General features: G+C 37.0%; 1 protein-coding gene across 2 annotated transcripts; it reads right to left on the bottom strand.

Annotated features, from left to right (window-relative positions):
* Positions 1-19: 19 nt before the first annotated feature.
* LOC309490109 (beta-1,4 N-acetylgalactosaminyltransferase 1) lies at positions 20-19,902 on the bottom strand. 2 transcript variants are annotated; one of them, XM_082159134.1, is made up of 12 exons: positions 19,780-19,902; positions 19,532-19,652; positions 16,812-16,868; positions 16,583-16,720; positions 8,089-8,195; positions 6,907-6,944; positions 6,492-6,672; positions 6,073-6,159; positions 3,390-3,571; positions 3,158-3,301; positions 2,655-2,883; positions 20-1,557 (listed from the first exon to the last, which is right to left on the bottom strand). In XM_082159134.1, the coding sequence occupies exons 2-12, from the start codon at positions 19,642-19,644 to the stop codon at positions 1,376-1,378; spliced, it is 1,458 nt and encodes a 485-aa protein (XP_082015260.1). In that variant the 5' UTR covers positions 19,645-19,652; positions 19,780-19,902; the 3' UTR covers positions 20-1,375. The 2 variants fall into 2 exon arrangements, with proteins under 2 accessions (XP_082015260.1, XP_082015259.1); XM_082159133.1 differs by having other exon boundaries at positions 16,812-16,877.
* Between the last annotated feature and the right edge of the window lie 340 nt (positions 19,903-20,242).

Consider the following 20,242-nt stretch of genomic DNA (forward strand, 5'->3'; position numbering starts at 1 on the left):
CTCAAAAAAATAAAATGACAACAGAGAAATAACTTTTTATTGGCACAACAATGTATTTCATGAAAATGACAGAAGTGTGAATCCAGTAAACAGAAACAGCCTATTTGAAGGACTAATGATCCTCTTTGGTGGCATCAGTGAATTTATGTGAACCCTGTTTGGGTTGATTTCAAATATCAACAGTGTTTCTGTTTCTGCAGAAATGCAGGTGAGTTCAACAGTTTAAAAAGTAAATATAAAAAGAGAGAGAGAGAGAGAGAGAGAGAGAGAGAGAGAGAGAGAGAGAGAGAGAGAGAGAGAGAGAGAGACTGAAAGTGACACACTATGACCTACTGGTAAACATGTTGAGTTTTGTAAACTTGTGTAGCCAAGTCAAGCTGTGGTTGTTGGTCTCTGGGAGAACAAGTTCAGTTGATTTTAGATGTGTGCTTTAAATGCTTTCATGTTGAGCTGGATGAGCGGTGGACGCTGAATAAATAAAATCGTCCCTAAATAAAATTGGAGTGGCGTATTCAAGGGCAGTTTAAAAGCGCAACCCCATGACGTCGCCCCCTATTGACTTGGCTACACTTGTTTCAACAACCTTCATTCAGCATAACTTTAACATTCTGTAGTGAAAACTTAATGAAAAAACCCTATGAATTACATTCTAAGAAGAGCAATATATATAACACCATAAAATTCTTATTATCCGGAGCTCATTACCCGTTACCCTCATTTACATTTCAAATGCTCTTTAGTTACAAGATCCAACTCACATATCTTAATTAAAGTAATATTAAAGGAAAAGTCCGTCAAAACCAGCTGACAATTCATCCCAGGATGCATGAAGTTGAATGAATGTTCAGAGTGACATGTTTTGATCATTATTCACTACATCATTTTCATTTTTACATTTGTGTTACTTTGCTATTATTACAAAATGTAAAAAAAACAACAAAAAAAACTAGTGTTAACAGTTTACAATAAGGTTCCCTTTGTTAACATGACCTAACAATGAAAAATAATCCTAAAGCATTTATTTTTCTGAGATTATATTAATTTCAGCATTTACTAATACATTATTCAAATCAGAAGTTGTATCTGTTAATATTATTTAATGGACCTGAACTAACATGAACTAACAATGAACAGTTGTATTTTACTAACGTTAACAAAGATTAATAAATCCTGTAACAAATGTATTGCTCAGTGTTAGTTAATATTAGTAAATGCATTAACTAACCTTAACTAATGGAACCTTATTGTAAAGTGTGACCAAAATAGTCATTATAAAGAATGAACAGAGGTGTCCATGATTGAAAGAGTAAAAAAAAAAAAAAAAAAAAAATTTAGTTAGTATGCTTAGGAAAAGCATATTCACCTGAAGAATTCCTTAGTATTTCATGCATTTTAGATGGTTCTTGAAAAAATGGTGACTCATTTTTGCCTGTGAATCACTTTGGGGAGGATGCCTGAAGGAACCGTACTCGTCTGTGTGACTGCGTTTTTGGTGACCAATTCTGAGACCTTTGCAGGTGACAACTAATAAATCTCCAAGTCCGTCAATGAAGAATTCTGCATATAATTGGAAAAAAATTAAATAATAATAATTCAAACAGATTCTTGTTTCTTAAACTAAAGGTTATTTATTGGCATTGATGGTTCAATAAAGAACCTTCAACATTCATGTAACCTTTACATTCCACAGAAGGTTCGAAAACAACATTTATTTTTAAAGGTGCTGTTGATCACATGTGTATTATCTCAGCTGGTATGTCCATAGATTGTTCACCATGGATCATGAATGAACTCAATTCTCATTTAACATAAGATACGTAAATTTCTGAGGCATAAACGGGTTTTGTTCCTGGTAAGTAAATCCAGATTTCCTGCATTGTTTGTACTATGTCCATGTTTTAAATCACCTATGACCTAAACCATGTAAACGTTAAAGGTATAGTTCACCCAAAACTGAAAATTCTGTCATTAATTACTCCCTCATGTCGTTCCAAACCCGTAAGACTTTCGTTCATCTTCAGAACACAAATGAAAATCTTTTTGATGAAATCTGAGAGATTTCAGTCCCTCCATTGACAGCTACGCAACTACTACTTTGAGGCTTCAGAAAGATTATAAAGAGATCGTAAAATTAATCTATTTGAATTGAGCAGTTTAGTCCAAATTCTGAAGAGACTCGATCGCTTTATATGATGAACAGATTTAATTTAGGCTTTTATTCACATTTAAACATTGATCAGCGAACATAAACTGAAGCTCAACTGAACCTGCTTGACGTATGAGAACAAACCTCATTGGTTCTTGCTGAAGCTCAAACGTGATGTGTAACACGAGAATGAACCTCATTGGTTCAGTTCATTATATAAAGCGATCAAGTCTCTTCAGAAAATTTCGACTAAACCGCTCAATTCATGTTCCAAAGATGAACGAAAGTCTTGTTTGTTTGGAACGACATGAGGGAGTAATTAATGACAGAATTTTGGGTGAACTAACCCTTTAACCTCTTCATAAAATATGTTGTAAATTATTGTCGAAACTTAGTATCACTTTGCAGGTCTATTAGGAAATAATTAAACAACACACTTCATCCAGAACGCATCGTGTGACTTAATTTGATGTGGATGTTTTCAATCAACACTTTAAAGTCCACCTACCAGTGTGAGCCACTCTTTTGAGGAACGGGTCAAAGCCAACCCTTCGCACAGCATCCGTCCGGCCCAAGAAGAAGTTGACAACTCCATCCACGAAGAAGCAGCCGTCAAAACCTGGCAGAGGCGCGTGGGTATGACTTGATACCCGCGTGATACAGCCGCCTTCCTCGCTGCTCCCTTCCTCATATTCCAGCTTAAAGAAGAACTGATTTCCTTCTACCTCACCACCAACCTGATGGAGAGAGACAGAATGAATGAATGAATAATAGCCTAACTTCAAAAAAGACGACTGGAGTACTGATCACAGGAATACATTTTTTTTTTTTTATATATTCTAATAGAAAACTTCTTTAAAACTTAAAAAAAATATTCCATTAAATTACTGTTTTTACTACTGTACTGTTTTTGATCATATTAATGCAGCCTTGGTGAGCAGAAGAGCTCTTACTGCCCCCTACTTTTATATGTATTTGAGGTCATCAAGATGATATAATTGACATAATTACCACATCTAGTTCAGGAACGGCTTCCATAATGTTCACAAAGCTCTCAATACGCGTCTCATTCAGGAACAAAAAGTCATCATCCACCCACAGGAAGTACTTAGTGGTGACCTGTGACACTGCTAGATTTCTGCCTGCAAACCAGCCCTGAAAGGCCAAACAATATATATATATAAACTTTTATACTTCAAGCAAATTACAATAATATTCAGTTTAAACAACCTGATGTTTGTACCTGTGCAGGGGGCATTACATAGTGTTCTATATTGTCACCGACCACCTTCTCTGGTTTCAGACTGTCATCAGCAATAATGATCTTTATTTTTGGGTATAGCCGACGAACACTATTGATGAGGACATTTAGTTCTTTATATCTCAAAAATGCTTTAATTAGTACAGTCACCTGGGAGTTTATGTCTACAGAGAGAGAGAGAGAGAGAGAGAATCATGTGCCCATTACAGGTCAGTGTGGTTATTGTGTTAATAAATAATCTGTGATTAGATCTGTCATTTGTTCAGAAGCAGTGTTGTTACAAGCTAGGTTTCCATCCAAAGGTGCAAATTTAACTGTGCAAAATTGGAATATTGCATAAAACATTTGCGATAAAGCACCGTTTCCATCTCATGCGTTCCAGAGAACAAAATCGTCACTTTCTGGGAAACTGGCACGAAAAAAATCAAATAAAAATGGAAGTTGCTGCAATCAGGGAAGCCACTGTATCTAATTTTTCGTACATTATGAATGTATTGCATCTCAGAGTGTAAATCATGGATCAGTATGAGCTGTGCATGTAAACCTCACTCCCCTGGCCTTAAGAGGCTGAATCCAGATTGGAGCGGGTCGAGAAGAACCAGTTTATTGGTGCCCTGACCCGGATGGGATTGAGGTTTAGGGGGTGAGTATAACGGATGTAGGCCAGTACGAGCTGTGCGTGTAAACCTCACTCCCCTGGCCTCAAGAGGCTGGATCCAGCTTGGAGCGGGTTGAGTAGAACCAGTTTATTGGTGCCGTGACCCGGATGGGATTGAGGTTTAGGGGTGAGTGTAACGGATGTTGTCCAGTACGAGCTGTGCATGTAAACCTCACTCCCCTGGCCTCAAGAGGCTGGATCCAGCTTGGAGCGGGTGGAGTAGAACCAGTTTATTGGTGCCGTGACCCGGATGGGATTGAGGTTTAGGGGGTGAGTATAACGGATGTAGGCCAGTACGAGCTGTGCGTGTAAACCTCACTCCCCTGGCCTCAAGAGGCTGGATCCAGCTTGGAGCGGGTTGAGTAGAACCAGTTTATTGGTGCCGTGACCCGGATGGGATTGAGGTTTAGGGGTGAGTGTAACGGATGTTGTCCAGTACGAGCTGTGCATGTAAACCTCACTCCCCTGGCCTCAAGAGGCTGGATCCAGCTTGGAGCGGGTGGAGTAGAACCAGTTTATTGGTGCCGTGACCCGGATGGGATTGCGGTTTAGGGGTGAGTGTAACGGATGTTGTCCAGTACGAGCTGTGCATGTAAACCTCACTCCCCTGACCTCAAGAGGCTGGATCCAGCTTGGAGCGGGTTGAGTAGAACCAGTTTATTGGTGCCGTGACCCGGATGAGATTGAGGTTTAGGGGTGAGTGTAACGGATGTTGTCCAGTACGAGCTGTGCATGTAAACCTCACTCCCCTGGCCTCAAGAGGCTGGATCCAGCTTGGAGCGGGTGGAGTAGAACCAGTTTATTGGTGCCGTGACCCGGATGGGATTGCGGTTTAGGGGTGAGTGTAACGGATGTTGTCCAGTACGAGCTGTGCATGTAAACCTCACTCCCCTGGCCTCAAGAGGCTGGATCCAGTTTGGAGCGGGTTGAGTAGAACCAGTTTATTGGTGCCGTGACCCGGATGAGATTGAGGTTTAGGGGTGAGTGTAACGGATGTTGTCCAGTACGAGCTGTGCGTGTAAACCTCACTCCCCTGGCCTCAAGAGGCTGGATCCAGCTTGGAGCGGGTGGAGTAGAACCAGTTTATTGGTGCCGTGACCCGGATGGGATTGAGGTTTGGGGGTGAGTGTGTGCGTGTAAACCTCACTCCCCTGGCCTCAAGAGGCTGGATCCAGCTTGAAGCGGGTCGAGTAGAACCAGTTTATTGGTGCCGTGACCCGGATGGGATTGAGGTTTAGGTGGTGAGTGTAACGAATGTAGGCCAGTACGAGCTGTGCGTGTAAACCTCACTCCCCTGGCCTCAAGAGGCTGAATCCAGCTTGGAGCGGGTCGAGTAGAACCAATTTATTGGTGCCGTGACCCGGATGGGATTGAGGTTTAGGGGGTGAGTGTAACGGATGTAGGCCAGTACGAGCTGTGCGTGTAAACCTCACTCCCCTGGCCTCAAGAGGCGCTAGCGGCTGATGCTAGAGGCTGCAGTCTTTAGCGTTCTTGTTAGCGTGCACCTCTAATGCCAGAGACCCCGGTTCGAATCCCGCTCGGAGTGGGTCGAGTAGCACCGGTTACATTTGGTAAGTTTGAGTTTTTTGTTGAGTATCGAGCGATTTATTCAGCAAATGTGTATCCATCGTAGTTTATGCGCATGTTTTCTTATTGGATAATATATTTTTTTTTTCTTTATGCAATATTGCAAAAGGTAGATGGAAACATAGCTACTGTTAATTAAAACGAAATGTATTAAAAATCATTAATTGAAATAAAGCTGAAGTAAAATAAAATATAAATATTAAATGAAAAACACAAACTTAAAAAACCTGGAAAAAAATTGAAATGTTGTTTGGAAACTAACTTAAAGTTTAAGCTGAAGTACTAAAATGACTAAGACTAAAAACCTAAAAATAAATAAAAGCTAAATAAAAATATTAAAATATAAATGACAAAAGCTGACAAAAATGACTAAAACTTAAGCGTAAGTATATTAAATAATGTGTTAACACTTGAGCTGACCTTTTCCCACATCAAACAGAACAGGAACTGACGGACGTCTGATCTCGATCGGGAATATGACCTCATGGTTCTCAAAAGAGAAGTACGCTAAAGACATGAAAATGTATGTTTGTACATATAACTGTAATGAGTAAGTCAGTGCATTCAGATTAGTTTTAAGTAAAAAAAAAACGTACAAAAAAAAATATCCTCAAAGTTGTCCAAATGACTCTAGCACTAAATTCCATGTCATTAAAAACAAATTTTTGTCCATACAATAAAAGTCGTTGGGGTCTAATGTTTTTTGGACCCCAATATTTATCAAAACATCTCCTTTTGTGTTGAGCATAAGCAAGAAAGTCAAGCAGGTTTTGAATGACATGTGAGTATGTAAGTATGTAATAACTAAATGTAAGGAACTATCCCTTTAGATTACGTACCAAGGTCTTGGGTCTTGATCTGGTAGACGGTGCTGGTGTAGGTCACTCTGCTCAGAAGATCATTGAGCGGTTGAAGGTTGCTGGATGAGATGCTCAGATGTTTCTCATTTTGGCCGTCCACCTGCTCACCATCCTGAACATCCAGCACTGAGAGCAGCCCTTTCTGCACCCTTAGAGACACCTGGAGACGTTTCAGATCCTATGAGCTCATTTTATTCTCTTTAACATCACTTCTTTTAAAAAATCCACCCACATTTAACCATTTTTGATCAAAAGTGCACAAAGCATCAATTGAAAGGAGGAAAAACGCAGTAGACCCCCCCATACAGAGACCGTCTGAAACAAACCAATGACTGAGGTATAAAAAAACCACCACCTTTAGACAGAAAAGAAAAACATTTTCAGCCGAACAAACCTTGTAAACTGCTCTGCTTTGTGTTTGCAGCGCTAGACCTTTAATAATGATACATTTCTTTAATTAATATAGATAGAAATGCTTTAATGTCATATTACTTTTTTTTATATTTAACAATAATAGCAACACCTAAATAAACACACATTTTTATTTATATATTCTGTACACTACTGGTAAACATTTTGCAATAATTAGGATTTTCAATAAGTCTCTTCTGCTCACAAAGGCTGCATTCATTTGATCAAATTACATTAAAAAAGTAATATCGTGAAATATTATTACAATTACAAAATAGAATGTAATTTATTTCTGTAAAATGTAATTTATTCCTGTGATCAAAGCTGAATTTTCAGCATCATTATGATCAGTGTCACATGATCCTTCAGAAATCATGCTGATTTGATGCTTAACTAAGCTTAATTATTATTAGTGCTCAAATATTAATAATGGATCTTATTATTAGCAATGTAGAAAACAGTTGTGCTTCTTTCTTTCTTTTCAAACCATGATTTTTTTTTTCAGGATTTTTTAATGAGTAGAAACTTTCAAAGAATAGCATTTATTTTAAATAAAAATCTTTTTGTAACATTAGAAATGTGTTTATTGTCACTTTTGATCAATTTCATGCATCCCTTGCTGAATAAAAGTATTAATTTCTTCTAATTTCTTTTCTGTTTTTTAATCTCAATTATTCAATTGGTATTCTTATTGGTATTCAATAAACCATCTTTTTAATAGTAGTGTATCAAGGTTTCCACAAAAATATGAAGCAGCACGACTGTTTCCAACATTGCTAATAATCAGAAATGTTTCTTGAGCATCAAATCATCATATTAGAATGATTTCTGAAAGATCATGTGACACTGAAGACTGGAGTAATGATACTGAAAATTCAGCATTGCATCACAGGAATAAATTATATTATATTCAAATAGAAAGAAAAGTCATTTTAAATTGTAATAATATTTCACAATATTTACTGTATTTTTGATAAAAAATACAGTAAAGCCTTGGTGAGCATTAGAGACTTCTTTCAAAAACTTCAAAAGATCTTCATTATTCCAGACCTTTGACTGGTAGTCTATGTCTTTCGGTAACCTGACGTGTTTGAGAAAGCTGAGATCATCTGAAATCAAATAAATCAAATAAATCAAATGAAGGATCAGCAGAAATCAGACTCACCAGGAATGAGTGTATTTTTCATGGGAGTCACTCTGAATCCTCTGAATGGATACTGGAGTGGGGTGTTGGCAGGGGCGAGAATAAGAACATCGTTTTCTTTCCCTGTCCTGGGAGACACATGCCACTATTTTTGTTAAACCTCTCTTTGGGACATTGCCATTTATAAATTATGCTAAGAAATTAGCATTTAAAAGACAATGGGCCTAATAATTAGCCTAGAAATCTAGACGCAACCTAGGGGCAGCAAAATGTATTTTGCAGCCAGGGTAGTCTAGAAACTCTCCATAGACCTTCTAGCTGCAAAAACCTAAATTGGGTCAGGCCAATCACATCGTGTATAGAGTATGCGGGGCGGGCTTAACATAATGACGACAGAGTTGCGACGGTTTGTTGAAAACAAAGAATGGCTGCTGTTGGAGAACAGTCTTTCGAATCGGCTTTGTCCGCGACTCTGGAGGACTTGGGAGTTAAGTTTTTCTTTGAGAAAAGAGCAAAGAACGGCACTTAAGTCATTCTTTAAAAAAGGAAGATGTGTTCGTAGTTTTGCCGGCCAGATATGGCAAAAGTTGAATCTATCAACTAGCTCCGCTGTTGGGAAAACGCTCTGGTTGGTTGAAGCGCTGTCCTATTGCGTGCAGAGAGAATTTGAAAGACAGTCGTTTATCCCGCCCCTCGGATTGAGCCGTGTCTATGGTGAGTTGCCAGACCTAACATCTTGATGTAGGTCTGGCTTGCCAGGCTACCTAATAATGTTCAACCCCCCCAAACAATTTAATAATTTCATATGACATTGCCCTATGGAAGTTTAGTCATTTTATTGTTTAATAAAAAAATTAAAAGATAATTGCGACTTTTTTTCTCGAAATTGCAACTATATTTCACAATTCTGACTTTTTAACTCACATTCGGGAGTTTATATCTCATAATTCTGACTTTTTCTCGCAATTCTGACTTTTCTCGCAATTGCGATTTTATATCTCGCAATTCTGACTTTTAATTCTGACTTTTTTGCAATTGTGATTTTATAACTCGCAATTCTGACTTTTCTCGAAATTGCAAATTTCTATCACGCAATTCTGCCTTAACTCACAATTCTGCCTTAATATCATGCAATTCTGACTTTATAACTCGCAGTTGTGCAATTCTGAAAAAAATGTCAGAATTCTGAGATGTAAACTCGCAATTTTGAGAAAAAGGTCGAATTGTGAGATAAAAAAGTCTCAATTACCTTTTTTATTTCTTATTCTCTGGTGAAAACAAGCTTCCGTACATCGCTTTCAGTTAATAAAATTTAAATATTTTTGCCATGTGCTTGACAATTTTGGAAACAAGGAAGTGAAGGAGACATTAGGAGTGTTCGAGTTAAAGGGAAACTCTCGTCAAAATGCAACCTAGGGTCTTTTTGTTAATCTACCCGAGGCAAACTTTCGTATAAAAGCATAATTAGAAAGGAAACGGCACTTCTAAGTTTGACCGCATTTTCGTTTTTGGCCAAATTGCCTTTTGTACTTTGATAGCATCAAAAATCGCTATTTTTAAAACATTAAGAAGGCTCGACACAACATGAAACTTTGCTCGAAGTATCACCAGGGGCTCTACACAAGAACTTGAGCATTGAGAACATTGTTTGTGTACACAGAGTTTACTAAAAAGAAAGGTTTTGAACAACTCACTGTAGCTGTGGTTGTTTCTGTCCGCCGGCATATTGACAGTCAAAAATAGTCGATCTCCGAATGCAACGTAACAGGGAGGAGAGTAAAGATGGAAAGCTCCTAAAGCTTAGTTCCATATAAATTCACAGATAATTTGTTGTTTTGTCGTTAGTGAAAATCAATAATGACCTTGTATTTGAAAAAGGATCCTCATATAAGAAGCAATACTAAATTTCAGAGTCAGTTCATTCTCATTCGGAGATCGACTATTTTCGACTACATAATTTCCTGTTTTGGCTCCTCCTCTTCCTCTTGGCATTGTTAATGCACTGAAGAGGTGAGTTATTTTTGGCTCCTGTTAATCCTAATTGAATCTTTATTTTAATTGTTGCTTTTATATCTATATCTTCACTGCAATTTGTGTGTTATTTTACTTACTTGTGGTTATTTTTGTCATTTTACCCTATTTAAGTTATATTTTTGTCTTTGGCCTATGAAAAGATGAAAGCACATGGTGATTAAATGTACATCACATTTGTTTTATAGAGCAATATAAGGGCGATTCACTCAGAGGCTGCTTTTATTTGTTTTGTATATCAGATAAAAAGATCCAGCAAAACTGGACAGCAAAACCGTGTCTATCTTTTACAGCGCTACGCAACGCAGACAAGTGTTTTTATAACCGGTGTCGCGAGCCACTGGTTACACACACAAGCTCTTGAAACTCCGCCCTCTGTGCCGGGAGCAGCAGCATATTTGCATTTAAAGGGCCAGACACAAAACGGTGCGTTTTTGCTAACCCTCAAAAAGTGACAACTTTAACGTGCTATTGTGAGATTTTATTTTGTGATTATTTTGTATGTAAATTGGGTAATTTGATTTGCTGTTCACGGGTGATGCAATGGTGACGTTATGAATACGTATGGGGTATTGATGCGTTGACATGCGCAGTTATTGTTATGTGTTAAGAAAGGGAAATGCGCAGAAAAGGTGTGTGCGCGGGTGAAGCTAGGATGACGGCAGTGTGTGTCTCACGAGATGAGCTCTGAAAAATAAAAGAAGTCAGTAAAGTCCCTTATTTCCGTGTATGCCTGCATCAATACGTTTAACCCATTTACAAGAGACTGGAGCTTCGTCTTATGTTCCACAGCCCCTCTTACATTTCATAAAAATATCTGTGGGGTATTTTGAGCTAAAACTTCACACACACTCTCTGGGGACTCACACTCCCCTTTAAACGAAAGTTTGCCTCGGGTAGATTGAGAAAAGGAGGTTGCATTTTGGCAAGAGTTACGCTTTAAAGGAGACATATCATGCTTTTAAATCGTTCCTTTTTACATATAAATCATACATTTGTGGTCTATATAAAGCGGAACTGCAATGCTTGGGTCTGAATTCCTCATTATTATAGCTCCACAGGCCCCTTTTCTGATGTGCGTCTGAGAGCAACTCGTTTTGGTGCGGTCTCCAGGTTGCAGAGGTGACACTCGGTTCAACTCCACCCCGTTCGGCCATTTTTGTAGTTTGATAGCAGAGATACGATTATCTAGCGGCACAGAAACTTTTTATTCACACGTTATTAACAAAATGTCAACAACGGAAGACTTGTCCATCCAGCCTTACATGTTCGAGCCAGAGTCGGAGCCGGAGCGAGATGAAAATGAAGACGACGAACCTGCAGAACAACGTCTTCATATGGATGGATGTATCGCAATGGTGTGTTACTGTATTTACACATGAAACTTTGGTCTTCCGACCTTTTACCACCGTGTCGATTTATTTTGATTAATATGTGCGAGGGAGAGAGAGCAAGACAGCGTCTAGTTTGGAGACGGTGAAGTCTTGTTTACACTTTCGCCTGGCTCCGAAGAGAGAGAGAGAGCGCGCGCGCGCGCGACCGTGTCTCTCTCTCTGCTCGTTCTTTCAGTTAAACATGCGCCCTGTCACAAGCGCGGCAGTTCATCTACATTAGAAGGTGTAATGAAGCGTGTGGGTTACTACATCCAACAACCGAACATTTGAACTTACCCTCTCGTAACTTCTGCATCCTTTAGCTTGGACTACAAAATTGCAGCGAGAAATAAAAATGGCGGATTGCTGGAAGTGTTGGGCCGGTGGGCGATATTATTTTTCCCAGGATGGTAGGGGAAGACTCATGAATATTCATTAGGGAAGTCATCCCTGATTGGTCTTAACCCCAGTGACGGGTAGGTTTAGGGGCAGGGTTAGGGAGGTCAGAAGACCCCCAGTGACGGGTAGGTTTAGGGGTGGGGTTAGGGAGGTCAGAAGACCCCCAGTGACGGGTAGGTTTAGGGGTGGGGTTAGGGGTAGGTCATCAGACCAATCAGGGATGACTTCCCTAATGAATATTCATGAGTCTTCCCCTACCATCCTGGGAAAAAAAATATCGCGGCCGGTGGCGAACGTATTAGAGATAACGTTTTTTCACCAATACAATATTTTTGCACACATCGAAAGGGCATATATATATGTTACACAGGTTTTAAAAAAACAATTTAACGCAACTCATCAATAAAATATTGTCATTTTTAAAGACACTTGAAAATGACCAATGAAAATGATCACTTTTTTTTATTTTTTTTATGCGGGACTATATATACGATTGCCATGTTTCACAGGTCCCTTTCGTCAGAAATTCTACAAAGTATCTCTGCGAGAATGTCATCTTTGGACATCTGTGCATCTCTCTGGACAGTTTCATCTCTGTGACCAAACATCTCTGGACGATTTCATCTCTGCGACCAATACATTTACCTTACTTAGTTCAAAAATACAATTTAATTATCAATTTAACTTTACATTAATTATTGTGTTTTTTTTTTTCTCATCATCCAACATTTCAGTAAGTATATCCATCACGCGGTGTATTTTAATAAAGTTTAATTGTGGTTATATTTGAATAAAAACGAAATTATCGGCCTGTAATAATTTTTACCGTTATAGATACTTAAGACACAGTTCAACATTATTGCATGAGCATGCTTTTCTTAAAAAAATAAATTAAAAAAATTGCAATGTTTTAGGCCTAATACAATTTGGACGAAAGTCTTTGTTGCCGAATGAAGAATTAAAAATTAAAGGCCTCACCTCGTGTAGGCACTTGCATAAATAAGTTACATCAAAGCGAGTTTGAGCACCTGGGCACAGTTGCATTGAATATATTAATAACTCGTGCTATCAAAGTTAACGCATGCGATTATTTTAGTCCAGTTTAACGCGATAAAAATAACGCAGCATTCGGTTTTTTTCTGTCATTCTTTAGCTAGCGTTACATTTAACATGCACTTAAAGCAAATTGTTTAAAACATTCGAGCGCGAAAAGACACACACATGTCCTGCGCGCACCAGTAATTGGCAGTCGGCAACTGCAGGTCTTAAAGGTACAGCACCCAATATAGCTGTCTCACACGAGGTCAATCAAATAACAATGGGAACAGAGAAAATTACTCACTGCTCCTAACTAAAGAACTTTTGTAGCTTTAATAAGGATTCATTTATATCTAATTTATAAATTATGCAGTGCAGAGTGTTTTACGCTTTATTCAATTTCTTTTTATTTCCCATATTTATCAAGACATCAGTAGCTGTATTAGTATCAGTGATACTGGCCTTCATTTATATATATAAAAAATGTCATTAAATAAGTATTTAAAAAGTATTGTGCAGGGGAAGTAGAAAAAATATCATTGCCTTTTAATGTGTTATGTATTCTGTGATTTACAGTATCCGCTACGTTTGCTTATGATAAAACAACTAATTTTACATAATATTTACTTCAATAAATAACATGATTGAATACTGTGTGTTGCGCTCCCTCACATTACCTCTTTATGTTTCTAACGCAGGTGGACATCTTTATTACAAGACTGCAGACGGATCAAACCGTCTAGTACAGTGGTTCTCAACTCCAGTCCTCGGGACCCGCTGCTCTGCACATTTTGTATGTCTCCCTTATTTAACACACCTGAACCAGATCATCAGCTCGTCAGGAGAGACTCCATGAACTGATTTGAGTGTGTCAGATAAGAGAGACATACAAAATGTGCAGAGCAGCGGGTCCCGTGGACTGGAGTTGAGAACCACTGGTCTAGTTGTCATGGATGAGCAACAGAAGGAACGAGTCCTTCGGGACTGCCATGACAGCCCAGCTACAGGTGGGCATCAGGGGATAACGTGTTGCAGCATGTTTGTGTGTTTTTACAGAGTTCCCTCAAGCCAGTCCATCCATGACACCCAGGTTCAACAAGCTAACTATGTTCTGCTGCATTGCACCTTTGGGCTTGCATATCAAAGTAAAAACAGTGAGTGATGTTCCATAGCACTAAAGACTGCAAATATACAGTTGAATGATGTGTTGCAGCATGTTTGTGTGTTTTTACAGAGTTCCCTCAAGCCATTCCATGACACCTAGTCCAGCCTCCTCGCCTACAGGTCACGACCCCACCATCTAAAGGGGAAATTGACTGACTGCATCATCTATTCTAGGCCTTAGGATGGTTCCACAAAGAATTGACTGCATATACAATATGAATTTACTTCAAACTAAAGATTTGACTTTTCATACAGCAAAAGACACTGCATCCATTTGTGTCTCATTAGTTCTCAAAAAACTTTAACCTTACAGTTCATTCAAAATTTAAACACAGCTAACTCAACATTAATTGTTTTTAAATCTTCACAATGTATAGCCAGAGAACTATCACAAAAGTATTTAGGAAAGTAACGACATACAAAAGTATTTGCCCCAATGGAATAAATGCTTTGTGGGATCTCCATATCTCAGCTCTGGAAGGCTCTAGAGCCTCCAATCATGCATTCATGTCTATGTCTCAGCACCCTCTAACAGAATCCAAGATTTCAAGAATATCCAAGAAACTTTATTTTTCGACCCAACACAATGTATAGCCAGAGAACTATCACAAAAGTATTTAGGAATTTAGTATTTAGGCTTTGTATTGATGTGTATTTTTAAAAGCTCTATAAATGTCCTAAAACGATGTGCATTTTTCTTGTAGTTTTGTGTTAATAAAAATGTAATATATTACATCTCATTATTCAGTTGAATTCATTATACTGTATTGTGTAATTTAATTAAATTTTTATACAAGTTTTGGTTCACTAATTTTATTACATTAAATGTTATTGTGTTGTATGATGTTCTGTATTAAGAATTAATTATGCCATAAATCATATGCATTAGTACACAAATGACATGCTTGTAATAAAAAAAGCATATTATGCCCTATTGCCCATATTATTGTCCTATAAATACTTAAAAATGGTATTTCTTTCAAATAAAAGATTACTATATGAATTAAGTAGTTTGATTACATTAAGATTTGTGATTCTATAATTTTATTATACTGTTCTTTAGTCAAGGCTTGACAACCAATTCATATATATACCCACAAAACATAGCTAGCATTCTGTAATTTATTTAAATGTCTAAACTGTTAATAAGAAAAATAGTAATATATACAAATAAACATTATGTTATGGCTCTTTTAATAAATAAAATTGTACTTGTAACATATTGCGCTGATTATTGCGATAAAAAACAATGACATAATTATAATTGCACTACGAATTGCTGTGAATACGGTAAGGCAGTATCAGTGCAGTATAAGCTCAGGTAAAGCCAACCCGATCTCACGGGAAAACGTACAAATTCTACGAGGTGGCTTATTCGTACGAATTCATACGACCTGACTCGTACGGATTTTTGCAAAATCGTACATATTTTGCGAATTTGCCAATTCGCATGAATTCATACGAATGACCTACCCCTGACCCCGCCCCTAAACCTACCCATCACGTGGGTTTAGACAAATCGTACAAATTCGTACGAGTGAGGTCGTACGAATTAGTACGAATTAGCCAACTTTTTATCATTCGTACGAATTTGTACGAATTGGTCGTGATATAGCGTTGGTAAAGCTCATAGCATGATCATCAGATAACGTTAGCTGTATGCTATGCTACTATCTAAGCTAACTAAAAAACACACTAACAACGAGAAATGTTTAATTTCACAATCTATAGCTTCGGTTAAATACTAGTATATGAAACGTATAATTTAAAATACATTAAATACATTAATGACTCGTTATAACGTAGTACAAACGTCTTCTATAATAAAGTGATTTTGTATGATTTGTAACCAGGCACTAAAGCGATAACCCATAAAACGTGCTTTGAACCAATCGGATTGCTTGGGTCCTCAGCCCGGACTCATCACTTCAAAGTGACCGGATACTTCACCACACCGGAAGTCGATGTCCTTATTTGGCAGTTCCGCTGCAAATACTGTGACGTAATAGTTGAAAAAACGTCATAGATGACAGAAAAATCTGAACCAATTGAAAAATATGACCAAAACAGAATATAAAGATATCAACGAAGCACCTGAAGAGAATAATTTCAACCTTTCTGTACTTCTAAACACTCCAAATATACAACAAAATGCATTGAAGGGCTAAAAAAGTGGATTTAGCATGATATGTCCCCTTTAAACTATTCTAGGCTTCAACCGGATGGGTGAGATATGCCAGTTGCAGGCAGAGAGGAGATTAAAAATGGAGCCGTCAAGCAATTTTCTGCTTCTCGTTTCAGACGTCTTTGAATTTGAATGTGTGAAAAGTTTCAGACAATTTGCCAAAAATGATTTACCCTAATAGGACAAAGTCATTTATAAATGACGGCACCCTAACCTTAACCCCTGTACTGTAAAATAAAGTGCAACCACTTTAGTCTTATGTAATGTAATGTTAAGTCATTTATTTTCTTCTAGTTGTGAAAAGATCAGACAGATTGTGAGAAACCTGATCTGGTGTTGTCTGAACTCTTCCGCCCGCCGTTTCTGCAAGTCATCCAGCTCATCTTTTGGCACAAACCTGTTTGCAGGATCGGTCTTTTGGCAGGTACAGGGCATTAGATTCTCATTGTGAAAAGGCCCTATACTGAGACAACACACACACAAAAAAATTCATTAAAAAAACAAAAACAAGGAAGATACAGGTTCTGGGTGAAAAGTGAAATTAATCTACTCACTTTGTTTTGGGAAAGTCTGGAATCTCTCTATCCTTGAGACCTTGAGAACTTGAAAAACTTGTATGAGTGGACAACAAAAAAAAAAAGCGTATTTGAGTACCGTTTACATGTAACCAAATGAAACTGAAGCAGGAATGATCGTATCACATTTCCTCCTAAACCAGCATGAAGCTCTTAGGGTTACATATAAGAGATAACTATAATAACATTTTTAATTTGTAATATATGGTTGGTTCATTCATGGATTTGTCAGGTAACCTCAAGTAGTGGTTTTCGAATTTGCGAGAATAAAAATGACAAAATGTATTTATTTTTTCATTAATTTTTTTCATTTAATATTTTTTATTGCAAGTTAACAAAACATAGTAGCTTATACAAGGTAAAAGATCAATGACATATATACACATACAGAAGAGAGAAAGACATAAACAGAACACACAAAAAAAGAGAAAACAGCTCAAAATAAATATATCGATATAGTGATGTAGGTACATTAGTAAGTTTAAGCAATGGGATATTTTAGTGATATAGATAGAGGCAATTTGAGACAATCATATTAATACTAATAGAGTTGTATAGAAGTAGTATTCATACTAATAATAATAATAATAATAACAATAATAATAGTAGTAGTAGTGGTAGTAGTAGTAGTAACAACAATAATATTCATGATAATAATAGTAGGAGTAGTGGCAGCAGCATTGTAATTTATAATAATAATAATAATAGTAATAATAAATTTAGACCAATCAATAAAATGATTGTAGATATACACTATTCTCTAGGCCTGGGAGCCGCTTTAGCACTGCCAGTGAGCACAACCAATTTTTGGGTAATCTGTGGCTTGGACCCTGGTGTGCACCGGTTAGCTCCCCAGCCAGAGACACCACATCCCGCCCAGATATCCATCCAACACATTTATTTTACATGAGGTGGTAAAGGTGGTAAAAGGGAGGGGCCAGTCAACCCAAAAGCCAAGTTCATAATGACCATGCCGACAGTGCCAGTCGCACCCACCGACAGCACCTAGAACAGTCGCCTAACCCAGATCATTTATATTTAAATAGAATATAGTATACAAATTATAAATATTTAAATGTAATGTTTTCTGAAATGTTGTTTATATAGTAGAAGAGAGGGAATAGTACAAATATTTTTATAATATCAATACCAATACCACCATCCCTACTACCACCATCACCAACAACAATAAATAGCAATAATATGCAGCTTTGCATATATAAAAAATTAAAAGGAGTATAGCTTATAGAACATAACATTTATATATATACTGTATATATATATATGTATATATGTGTAGCCAGAGTGCATGAAGGTAAGTGTCCAGTGTATTTAAACTGCAGTTAGTACATCTATCAGAAGTTACTAGTCCCATTTTACACATATTGCTCCGTGTTATGTGTGTTCTGTGTACAATTTTATACTGAATTAACTGGATGTATGTTTGTACTTAAGATAAAAGTGTTTCTGCAAACTGTTTTCCAAAATTCCTCATTTGTATTGATATTGAGATCTTCTTCCTGGTGCCACTTTCAACAGATGGTGAAAATGTTGCCTACATTCACCTACATTTTTACCATCTGTTCAGAGGAATCAGTGGGGCATCTTCCTTCAGTGAGATTTATCTTATTTATTTATGTTACATAATGTTTTTTGTGTGTGTGTGTTCTTATAATAACCCACAAATGAAAGATTGATAACTGCAAGTAATTAATAATTAACATAATTCCTTGTTTGCATAGCATACACAGATATGAAGTATTTTATATTATTTAAACCTTTTCAGTATGACAGAATTTTCTACTGCATGTATATTGGGAAGTTTAACTTCAACTACTTCACTTAGATTTTCTTCTATTGATGTTTGATATTTGAAAAGCCTGGCCTTTTGATATCCAAAAAGATTAGGCAAGGCAAGTTTATTTTTATAGCACATTTTATACACCATGGCAATTTAAAGTGCTTTGCAGAAATGTATTAAAATAATCACAAAATAAAAGCAAGGAAAATTAAAACAGTTATAAAATAAATTAAAAGAGATATATGGTACAGTTATAAAATGAATTTAAAGAGTAAAAAGATGATACATAGATACACTTCTCATCTGGCAAAACACCGGTGTATCATATTTTTCACAACTCCCAGTTTTACTCTGAGATTTTCCCATGGTGATTACACTGTGTTTCACATATTCTTATTACATAAATTATTAAGAGCCTGATGAAGTGAAAGCAATATCTGTTAAGAGCAGGAAATAGGCATTTTCTTGACATGATCACTATGTAGGCTACTAAAAGAAAACTAGCTTCAAATACATTTAATTTGTTGCATTTTGAGGACTTTTGCATTTTCCTATTTCTAATATTTTACTACAGTACATGTTTTATCAGTGTCAGTGTAGTTTTTATGGGATAGGGGGGAAACAGAAACACTCTTTATGGTAAACATGAAGATTATTTCTGTCTAACATTTCAGTAGCCCAATATAAGGGCATTGTCATTATCATATCAGACACGTTCAAAACGTTTTAAGATCCCTGATTTAAAAATGTGCTTCATGAGGTAACGTCAAAACTGAAGTCAAAAATATTATTTCATTTGACTGAATCAATCGGAACACATTAGGAACGCTACAAAAACCATTTTAAGGGACATTTCAGGTACAGAGTGATGTAGGAAAGACAATAAAGTGACACATACCTTAATATCTGTGCTGAAGTTTTACTCCAAACCTTCCCGTCAAAATAAAAGAACGCCAACAAACCCGTTAAAAGAACGATGACGATGAATACAGTTTTGATGACTCTGGGCATGATTAAATCTGTCAAGATTCAATCATGATTATATAGGCTATATATTTATGCATAAAAAGTTCTATATCAAAATGAATCGTTAAAACCTGTAAGCGTCAAAATAAAGCCATGTTTAAAGATTTTCCGAGGTGTTACCTGGTGAAGAGCGGCAGGTGAATAAGGGAGTGGCAACACTCCAGTGACAGGGATGTGGCAGTTTGGAGAGACTCAAGGCATCTGTGTATTATTTCAAGATTTTCACGTATATTTTTCCAAGACTATCTGTCGTTGCTCAAATGGCTTTCGCGCATCTCCACTGAATATCTTTAAAACATTTTCCCTAAAAGTGTTTGTAATATATTTAGCTATAGCTAATGTAATGTGTCAGTATATAATAAAGTATCAAATATTTGACCGGGCTGAACGTTTCTAGTTTGCATGACATTAGACCTCAATAAATCCTTATCTTGAGCAAAATAAGCAAGCTGACATTCAGTACAATCTATATCATTTATTTAGAATACATACAAATGTAATTTACGTATTTTAGTCAGTCAAGAGATTCAAAGCACCGTTTTTGAAGACTGCGCATGTGCGAACGTGCTCTACTACGTAAGAA

The sequence above is a fragment of the Leuciscus leuciscus genome (genome assembly GCF_965113295.1).
Source record: "Leuciscus leuciscus genome assembly, chromosome: 25".
Taxonomy (NCBI): domain Eukaryota; kingdom Metazoa; phylum Chordata; class Actinopteri; order Cypriniformes; family Leuciscidae; genus Leuciscus; species Leuciscus leuciscus.